This window comes from Suncus etruscus, chromosome 5 (assembly GCF_024139225.1).
Source record: "Suncus etruscus isolate mSunEtr1 chromosome 5, mSunEtr1.pri.cur, whole genome shotgun sequence".
NCBI classification, from domain to species: domain Eukaryota; kingdom Metazoa; phylum Chordata; class Mammalia; order Eulipotyphla; family Soricidae; genus Suncus; species Suncus etruscus.
The window spans coordinates 78,510,202-78,520,765 of NC_064852.1; the positions used below are offsets into that span (position 1 = coordinate 78,510,202).

Genomic DNA, 10,564 nt, shown 5'->3' on the forward strand with positions numbered 1-10,564 from the left:
TCCGACACCTACAATGAGTCAGAATAGGGTCGCTGGCCTGGGCTGGAGGGAGGAGCACAGGGAAGTGAGCGGGGGGCGGGGGGGGGCATTCCCCACGATGGCTGCTGCAGAGTGCCCGAGCAGATTCCGCCTGTCCACCGGCTCGCTAGCGCGCTGAGCTTCTCATTCCCGCGCGGCTCCGCGTTCCTCGGAAGCCGCAGGAGGGCAGGCTGGCGGGTGTCGGGCCATGAGAAGCTATTTAGAGTGGATTGGATCCAGCCTCTAAGGTTCTTGGCCTTCTATTCTAAGCTGAGGACTGGGCTTCTCTCTCCAGCCAGTACAGGGAGATCTCTTTTCCTGCATCTCGGTGTCGCTTTGGACTGCGTGCTCCTTATTTGTGCCAACATCCTTCAATTGGTTTTTTTTTCCCTATTCCTTCTTAGAGTCTCCCTCTTTAAAATTACTGGCATGAATTCTTTTTCACTCCTCCGGATTATATATATATAAAAAAAACACGCGCGCGCGCACACACACACACACACACACACACACACACACACACACTATACATGCAAGTCTTATGGAGACATCACTGCGTTGGTACCACATCCACTCTGTCTCTCCAGATTCAATGCCTCTGGTTGACCCAGGGCCTGAAGACTTGGTCCTCTTTTACTGACTGGCGAGGCTTTTTTAAAACCTGTCGCAAACCTCAGAGAGAAGGAAGTGCAGTGGGACGCTAGGGATGCACAGCGCCTACCCCAGTTAGAAGCTCTTCTGATGATCTGCAACCAGGCTCACTGATCAAATATTTAGTAAAGACCTGGTTAACCTCCTTGCAAATACATTAAGTCACTCCAGCCCGACAGCTTATAATTATTTCAAAACTTGAAAAGGAGATCATAAATTGCCACAGTTTCTGTGTTCAACCGAGAAACTGAGAAACTGAACCTTCCTGAGTGGGGTGGATGGATGGATGGTGGGTGAGTTACTGTGCTTCTCCCCCATGTGCCTCTCCACACTGTGACGCTCAGCCTCAGTAATTTGTTTATTTACGTGGTCTAAATTATGTCCTTTTTTTCTGGTGGGGGCAGGAATGGGGGTTGTGGAGGCCACGCAGGACCTGTTCACAAAGGACTGACTCAGGTGCTGTGTTTTTCTGTATTAACTGGAAAAGACAGACTCTGGAACTTTACAGGGCGAGAAGAGGCCACCAGCTCGTGCTTTGTATACTTTGCACTTGAAATCGTTACATTCAACTGAATATTTGGCTCATTCAGATCCGAAAAGTCTCCTAGCATCATTGAATTCCCTCCTCCGCCCCTCAGCTCGAAGGAGGGAGGTGGGGGGGGGGGGAAGGTAGGAAAATGTTTAGTAAATTGCACATATTTGAATCTTCCAAAAGCAGTGGTCACAAAGCTTAAAGGTGACACAACAGTGCTCACGTAAAACCAACACACACGCTTCCCATCCCCCAAGCCAACAATAAAATCATCCCCTTCAATTTGCCATGATCGTCGCGACCAGGAGCCAGGTGATTATCCTAATTAATGTCTATCTAATTAAATTACTGTCAGCAGTTAACCAATGGCAGGAGCCGTTTCATCGGCTGCACAAGCAGCAAGATCAAAAGTGAGCCTTTTCTGATTGCTGCATAGTGTCAATTGGCCAATCTCTTCTCCCAGGGAAAAAAAAAGTAAATCAAACCTTTGAGAAGCATTTGCTGGTTGAAGTGCTTTCTGTCTAGTGAGGGGGTCTGTGGATTTCTAGTTTATGATAAATAGGACTTTCAAAACCAAGGACAGGAGGGCGAGTGTTCAGGTTCTAGAGCTATGCAGCTGGAGCACTGCCTTTCTCCTTCTATCATGCTCTCCAAGAAATTTCTCAATGTGAGCAGCAGCTACCCACATTCAGGCGGATCTGAGCTTGTCTTGCACGATCATCCCATTATCTCGACCACTGACAACCTGGAGAGAAGTTCACCTTTGAAAAAAATTACCAGGGGGATGACGAATCAGTCAGATACAGACAATTTTCCTGACTCCAAGGACTCACCAGGGGACGTCCAGAGAAGTAAACTCTCTCCTGTCTTGGACGGGGTCTCTGAGCTTCGTCACAGTTTCGATGGCTCTGCTGCAGATCGCTACCTCCTCTCTCAGTCCAGCCAGCCACAGTCTGCGGCCACTGCTCCCAGTGCCATGTTCCCGTACCCTGGCCAGCACGGACCTGCGCACCCCGCCTTCTCCATCGGCAGCCCCAGCCGCTACATGGCCCATCACCCGGTCATCACCAACGGAGCCTACAACAGCCTCCTGTCCAACTCCTCGCCGCAGGGCTACCCGGCGGCCGGCTATCCTTACCCGCAGCAGTATGGTCACTCCTACCAAGGAGCCCCGTTCTACCAGTTCTCCTCCACGCAGCCCGGGCTGGTGCCCGGCAAAGCGCAGGTGTACCTGTGCAACAGGCCCCTTTGGCTGAAATTTCACCGGCACCAAACGGAGATGATCATCACCAAACAGGGAAGGTAAATGCTACCTACAGTCTGGGGCTGCCAGGCGCCACCCGGGGACAAGTGTGCGGGTTGTGACCGCCGAGGCGGCGGCGAGGATTTGGGGTCGGGGATGGAGTGGCAGACGCTCGGGGCGCTTCCCCAAAGTGATCTGATTTGGGGAAAGGGGGCATGTGGAAGGTCTAGCCACCGTGGCGGTTGGTGTGGAAGGATGGGGGAACCCCGCTCTAGCAATGCGGTCGGAGAGCCGGGCGCTAGAGGAAGGAAGCCGGAGGAAGGCGAGAGAGGGAGAGGCTGCCAGGGCAGAGGGAGACAGGGAGCCTCTGCGGCCGGGCTGGGAGGGGACGCAGCACCCCGCAGCACGGACAGGGCCAAGTGCGGGTCGCCGACCTCGCGCTCTAGCTGGGCAGCAACCCCTGCCCACTGCCCCCTCGGGCTGGCGCGCTCGGCAGCTCCACGACTTGGGCCCCCCCCCCCCTTGGCCTCTTTGACCACCTTTTCGAAATCAGCCAACGTTTGCTCGTCGACGTTTGCTGCCTGCGAGAACAAGTTTTGCTTTGCTTTATCTGGCGCTGCGCTTCTTGTATTTAATCTTTGACATTGATGTTTTCCCCCTCTTGTTTTTTTTTTTCCTCCCCTCCCTTAATTCAAATAGGCGCATGTTTCCTTTTTTAAGTTTTAACATTTCTGGTCTGGATCCCACGGCTCATTACAATATTTTTGTGGATGTGATTTTGGCGGATCCCAATCACTGGAGGTTTCAAGGAGGCAAATGGGTTCCTTGCGGCAAAGCGGACACCAATGTGCAAGGCAAGTCCTTCCAATTAACACGTTTCCCTGACACTTATTTAGGTGAGAATGATTAATTAAAGCCTTTGTGGACTGGCTCGAGCGACTTTTAGAAAACGATCGGCCGATGACTTCTAAAAGGAAATGAGGGGGAATAGGGGAACAGACTGAGCAGGGAGAAGGGGGAGGATTATGCAAAAAGCTATTTTAATCATCCCCAGTTAATAGGAAAGAATATGCGGCCTAAAAAGGTGCCAGTTAATGGGCTTCACAGTGGAATAAGGAGTGCCGGGGTGTGTGTGTACGTGTGTGTGTTTGTGAGAGAGAATATGTGTGTGTGTGTGTGTGTGTGTGTGTGTGTGTGTGTGTGTGTGTGCGTGCGCGCCGCGTGGTGAGGAGTTGGGACTGGGCAGTGCCCCGAGCGTATGTAAACAGCATATTCTTTCTCTAGGAAACCGGGTCTATATGCACCCGGATTCCCCCAACACTGGGGCTCACTGGATGCGTCAAGAAATCTCTTTTGGAAAATTAAAACTTACAAACAACAAAGGAGCCTCAAACAACAATGGGCAGGTCAGTGACTCAAGCGCTCACTTCTCAATCTCTCAGTCTCTCCGCCCCCCCCCATAAAACATACATTCTCTCTCTCTCTCTCTCTCTCTCTCTCTCTCTCTCTCTCTCTCTCTCTCTCTCTCTCACTCTCACTCACTCACTCTCTCTCACTCTCTCTCATCTCTCCCTTACATGAACTGATCCCTTTAAACCAACATGAGAAACCGGACACATGATTCTTTGCTTCATGAAAAAAGACTTAAAATTGTCTATTTCTTCTCTCTGAAAATCCTATTAAGTGGTCTGTCAAGGTGTTCCTTTTGCACCCCGCCCAATACCCCCCTGGAAGTCCCTTACCTTTCAGGCACACATGCTTGGTTTATTGCCACAAGGAAACCCACAGAACTTGCAGCTGAACATCATCTTTCCTCCTTTTAAAGAAGCCTAGGACAGGGACCCTCAGGATTGTTCCCCCGTAGGTGCATCTTTTCTGTAGGGTCGGGCGATCCATTGCTCCTAGTGCTGGTTTACTCAACTAGTCTGTAGCGGGCCCCGCTTTCCCCCGGCCGCATAACGGCTCAGCTCAGACCCGCACACCCCAACTGCGCTAACACGCCCGCTTTCTCTCCGCGGGACAGATGGTGGTTTTACAGTCCTTGCACAAGTACCAGCCCCGCCTGCATGTGGTGGAAGTGAACGAGGACGGCACGGAGGACACCAGCCAGCCGGGCCGCGTGCAGACATTCACTTTCCCCGAGACTCAGTTCATCGCCGTCACGGCTTACCAGAACACGGATGTAAGGAAGCCAGGGGCCTGGGCTCGCGGCAGCGGGCGGACGCGGGCGGCGGCGGCTTCCTCCGTACCCGCGGGGATCCCGCACTGTCCCCCGGAGTAGGGGGACCACCAGCCGCAACAGCTGGTTCGGCTGCACCCTTTTTAGTCGTCGGGTTGGGGGCCCTGCGGTGCCTCTCCTTCAAATCCAAAGTCAGGGGGAAAACGCTTTTTATTCTCTGTCGCCGGGTCACTCGGGGCCAATACTGTGGTGCCCAGGTTTTCAAGTTGTCTTAGGGACTGGAAATGTTCATTGAGTTTTCAAACTAGTTAAATTTTATTTAAAAACAGCAGCGACTCCGTTTTCTATAGAAAACAGGCATATTTCCCGGTGCATTTTACTCTTGGCAAGCTTTGGCATTGCCTTAAAATTATTTTTAAGTCTTAGAACTCATAGATAAACATCACTTTGGGGGTGATCAAATAATACACAATTCCAATATGTAAAAATGACAATAAGTCAAATTACTGGGAGCTACGACTTGTCCTGCAGCCTGTAGTCCTTCAGCCTTTGCACGTTTGCAAAACTATTTTACTGCTATTATAATAATAGCTTTAAAATAACGAAAATGTCAGAAATGAAAAAGAATTATTATAATTCAGAATTGATTTTTTGGTGCAACTTCCGAGTTACTCAAGTTTTGGAAATATGGTAAAACATTTTAAATAGGTAATAGTTGGAATAAATTCAAGTTCCCCTTAAAGATTTTTGTTTGGATTGTGCATTGCGAATAATTAAAATATATAACTTTAATCTGTGCATTTGAAGCAGAGCACATGGTCAAGCAGCCCTTTATTTTTTTAACCTATTTATATAAACATGTTTCTCATAACTTTCGTGATACTCCATCCTTTTTCCTTTTATTTCCTCAAAATTTTCGGTTATGAACACATTGCAATTTAATGAAATTGTTGTTCCTAAGTCCCTACATAAAGTGTCAGGTGATATATTTTTGAAACACCCAATCTTCCTGTAGAAAAACTGTGATTATATTAATCTTTTCTTCTTTCCCAGATTACACAACTGAAAATAGATCACAACCCCTTTGCAAAAGGATTTCGGGATAATTATGATACGTAAGTAATTTTGCACCTTCCTTCTTCTCAAAGAGTTGTGTAATTGAGCAATAGGTCAAAGCTGGATGGTTTATGTAGAAAACTTTCTTGGAGGCTAGAATCGTGTGCAGTCAGTGGTTCTTGGGGTGCTCCCTTTCCTGCTTGTCGTTTCCCCTTTTCTGTGATGACCTTCTGACTTGGTATTTCTGTGGCTTAGGTCAAATGTTTCCTCCATCTATATTTAGCTGTCTTATGAATTACAAAGTTGTTGGCGGGCCTCTGTGACTGGCTGGCTGGCTGGTTGGGGAAGCTGCCCCGGTTTCCCTGGTGCAGGAGTTGTATATGTCGCTGCAGATGCTCAGCTCAGATTGTCTATGTCTGAAACCGCCCGATTCTGCCTGAAAGTGCATGTGGTTCTGGCAGTTGTTACAGTCTCCTTGGCATATGTGACTTTTATTTACCCATTTCCAAGTTTTGTGTAATAGCTTTTCCTTTGCAAGTTTACCATGGACTGAATAACAATGTGCACCCACCACAGGCAAGTTCATGAACAGAACTGCTGTTACAGTCCTTTCAGGCTTTGGAAAAAATCCAACTGCTGTTTCTATATACCATTTTATAAGCTTCAAAGGAAAAATTACTTCATTTTCTTACTTAAAAATTTGAGGTATGTGTTTTGATTAAATGTGTTGATTTCTTTTGCTTCAGGCAAATCTTACCTATCTTTCTTATCTCCATGTCTTATCTACCAAAATATTGTTGTTTGGGGACAATTCTAGTTGTTTGGGGGCAACTGAATGCTTTTTGAACTTACTCTAGCATTCTTGCTCAAGGCCCAGGTATAATGTTTAAGAGTTCAGTTAATATGGTATGGAAAAAAACCTAAATGTAGTTTGTAGGAATTCTCCACTCGGCTTCTGATCCCCCCCCAATACGTGTTTTATTCTCAGTTTGCATTAAGTGCCTGAGATAGAGCTACAAAGTTGAAGCTTTGGCCAGAATATGATTACATTTATGAAAAGACAAGTGGCCCCCTGTATTCCATCACATAGGTAGATACCAGCTTCCCCTCCTGATGCTTTTATAATAGAAAGGACAAGAGAGACATTGACACTACAATCTATAACCATCATGTGCACCCTTCAAAAATAGTTCAAAGGAAGCAAGCCTCGTGAATATGATTTTCCAGAATAAAAACTTGATTACACAATTCCTCACAACCTATAAAGGTGGACCCGGCAAAATAGAAAGTGTGTAGCCCAGGAGACCAGAGATACTGGTCTCAATACTAGGGGGTCTTGTAGATTTTGAGCTTTTCATTCTGTTGTGAACATCTGTTCCGAAGCATTTTATTTTGCACAAATTAATCTGGTAATCCCAAGTGGGTTAGGATCTGGATGGGCATCTCAACTGTATCTTTTGCAGACTGCTTTTCCTTTTTAAAATATTGTGGTGGTAAACAGAGACGATATTTGCTCCTTGTTGATTATGTTCCCTTCCTGCCTTCCTCTTCCTTTCATAATGAAACTGGAATTAAATTTCAGGAGGGAAATTTTGTGCAGTAAGCAGATGGACCTGAGCAGCTGCAGTGTAACCCTCACCTGCCCCTCCTCTGGCTAACTTCCCCAAGAAAAGCCATTCCCTTTGATTATTAAATCTCCATATATGTGCATAAATAAGATGTATATATGTATTTGCATATCATATAAAAAGCTTTTGCCTATATAAATGGATAACCCCCCCCCAGGTCTTAGGGCATACAAAAAGTAGAATTGCCCTCTTTTCCCCTTACATTTTGGTAATTTGGGCCTGGCTCACTTTTGGAGAAACAGAGCCATGGGAGTTCAGGAGGACTAGAGAGTTGCTTGGCTACTCACCAGGGAATCTCCTCCCCAAAGGATTAAGGTCTGACAAGACTGAGGCTCTCTTTCAAAACAGTCTGTTGATTAAAGATTGAAACATTTATGTGTGAGTTAAATAAAAAGGGAGGCATGTGCTTATGTGTACAAGAAAACACTCCTACTAATCTTAATCCAGCTCTGATTTCCTCTCAAATCTAATGGGATTTCTAGGCCTAAACCTTGAAATTACTCTTTGGCTACTTTAGTGAAGATAATTTTTGATAATGAAAGTATGGTCTGTGATAAGGCTTGCTATCTAACATCTTTTTGCCTCAGTTATTTTGTCTGCAAAGTGGGATGATAATGCTACGAACTGGAGAGATTCATTGTAATGATTTGATAAATTACTATGATTTCAGTTCAGTCCTAGACAACAGCGCCTGCCTGACTAGCATATAGTTAAATTATTTAAAAGTTAGTTAATAAGAGATTGCTTGGAAGATACTGATAACTCAAGGGTCAGAGTTTGCCCCAAAGACTTTTTTTATTTGCTTGTTTGTATATTTTACCTGTAAATCAGATCAGTAGCTAGGGAGAAGTGCAGTCAGCGAAACACTTTTCTTTATAAAAGATTGATGACTTTGATTCCAACTAGTAGTTCTAGTCTGTCTTGAAAAAGTGTGAGTTAAGGCTCACACCTGGGAAACAAAAGACATTTATTGGTTGGGGGGGGGGTTGGGGTGTGGGGATGATTTGGCATCAGCAGCAACCCTGGGGTCACAGTAGAAGTCAGGGCAACTTTGATCTTGACTATCTGTATGGCCTGTTTCTGTGCATCAGTCTTAAAATGTAGTCTTAAAAGGGGGCGAGGAGTGGTTGGTTGTTTGGATTTTTTTTGGTGCCACACCCAGAGGTGCTCAGGGGTTACACCTGACTCTGTACTTGGAATTACTTCTAGTGGTACTTGGGGACTCTATGGGATGCCGGGTATCAAACCTGGGTTGGCTGCATCTAAGGCAAGAGCCCTACCCGCTGTATTATCACTGGAGCTCATGAGCTCATTTTGAATTTTTGCTCAGAAACTCTCACCGCAGAGGAAAGGCCCAGTGGGCAAACAACACCTTGGTCCCTGGGCAAATCACAGTACACCTTAATGCATATACATATACTGGAGATGTGGGCTGAGAATTCCCTGCTGTGATTCCTGTCCTGTAGAATGAGGGAGGGAAGGAAAGAGAGAGAGGGGGAGAGAGAGAGAGGAAGGGAGAGAGGGGGGGAGGGAGAGAGGTCTTCCTGATGTGTGTGGTGACTAGGTCTCTAATTTCGGACCTTCAAATGATCCCTTTACACTTTCATAATTTATTATTTGGGGGCGGCTTCAAGTCTGTGACCTGTCTGTCTGTCTGTCTGTCTGTCTGACTGTCTCCAACCTGGCCCTTAAGTTGCAGGTGGAGAGTGTAGGGGTGGGCGACAAGTGGAGGTGGCCTTCCTTCTCTCCTGCCCCCCAGCCCCTGTCCCCCCTTTCCAGGGAACCTCTGCGCCACCCCTCGGTTCTCTCTCTCTGTCCTTCCCTCGCAGGATCTACACCGGCTGCGACATGGACCGCTTGACCCCTTCGCCTAACGACTCCCCGCGCTCGCAGATCGTGCCCGGGGCCCGCTACGCCATGGCCGGCTCTTTCCTGCAGGATCAGTTCGTCAGCAACTACGCCAAGGCGCGCTTCCACCCGGGCGCGGGCGCAGGCCCGGGGCCGGGCACGGACCGCAGCGTGCCGCACACCAACGGGCTGCTGTCGCCGCAGCAGGCCGAGGACCCGGGCGCGCCGTCGCCGCAGCGCTGGTTTGTGACGCCGGCCAACAACCGGCTGGACTTCGCCGCTTCGGCCTACGACACGGCCACGGACTTCGCGGGCAACGCGGCCACGCTGCTGTCGTACGCGGCGGCCGGGGTGAAGGCGCTGCCGCTGCAGGCCGCGGGCTGCACAGGCCGCCCTCTGGGCTACTACGCCGACCCGTCGGGCTGGGGCGCGCGCAGCCCCCCGCAGTACTGCGGCGCCAAGTCGGGCTCGGTGCTGCCCTGCTGGCCCAACAGTGCCGCGGCCGCCGCGCGCATGGCCGGGGCCAACCCCTACCTGGGCGAGGAGGCCGAGGGCCTGGCCGCCGAGCGCTCGCCCTTGCCGCCCGGCACCGCCGAGGAGGCCAAGCCCAAGGACCTGTCCGACTCCAGCTGGATCGAGACGCCCTCGTCCATCAAGTCCATCGACTCGAGCGACTCGGGCATTTACGAGCAGGCCAAGCGGAGGCGCCTCTCGCCCGCCGACACCCCGGTTTCCGAGAGCTCGTCCCCGCTCAAGAGCGAGGTGCTGGCCCAGCGGGACTGCGAGAAGAACTGCGCCAAGGACATAGGCGGCTACTACGGCTTCTACTCGCACAGCTAGGCTAGGCCGGCCCGGGCCGCCCCAGTCCCACGCCCCACGCCCGGGACCCCCTCCACCCCCACGAAGCCAGCCCCTCACAGCTCGGCCCCCCAGCTCCTCCTCCTCCTCCCCAACTCCCGCCTGGCGCATCCCCCCACCCCATCACCATCACCCCCAGTTGATCTGACCCTCGATTACCGTCTGCAGCGACTAAGGACGGGTCTCCGAGTGTCATCTTAACCTTTTATCCCCCCCTTTTTGCACAGCAGTTTCTGCACTTAGCTCACCGACCTTCAACCTGGCCGTAAAACCTTTTTTTTTTTTTTTTTTGGTTTTCCTACTCACTCTCCTTCAGTGACGTTACACTCCTATCTCTGCCTCCCCTTTGCCCCCCTCACCTACCTTCCTCCTCCCCACCCCACCCCCAATCTTCTCTCGGTAATGAAAACTCTTCCCCTTTAGGACACCTGAGCAGTCTGGTCAGGCCACAGAGAACCCGACCCGCCAAGCCTCTGCCTCCCCATTAACCATAGATGTTGACTCTAGAACCTGGACTCACCCCAGCGCGTCCTTTCTTATCCCCGAGTGGA

General features: G+C 49.6%; 1 protein-coding gene across 1 annotated transcript; it reads left to right on the forward strand.

Moving 5' to 3' along the window:
• The first annotated feature begins 1,811 nt into the window (after positions 1-1,811).
• On the forward strand, positions 1,812-9,995 carry TBR1 (T-box brain transcription factor 1). Its single transcript, XM_049773349.1, has 6 exons — positions 1,812-2,503; positions 3,144-3,298; positions 3,729-3,850; positions 4,468-4,626; positions 5,677-5,738; positions 9,137-9,995. The coding sequence occupies exons 1-6, from the start codon at positions 1,812-1,814 to the stop codon at positions 9,993-9,995; spliced, it is 2,049 nt and encodes a 682-aa protein (XP_049629306.1).
• Positions 9,996-10,564: the final 569 nt, after the last annotated feature.

Excerpts from the sequence above, each read along its gene's own strand:
- TBR1 (XM_049773349.1), top strand. The coding sequence starts at position 1,812 with ATGCAGCTGGAGCACTGCCTTTCTCCTTCTATCATGCTCTCCAAGAAA. Across the intron at positions 3,299-3,728 it reads AGCGGACACCAATGTGCAAG|GAAACCGGGTCTATATGCAC; the intron begins GCAAGTCCTTCC and ends TTCTTTCTCTAG. Across the intron at positions 5,739-9,136 it reads TTTCGGGATAATTATGATAC|GATCTACACCGGCTGCGACA; the intron begins GTAAGTAATTTT and ends CTTCCCTCGCAG.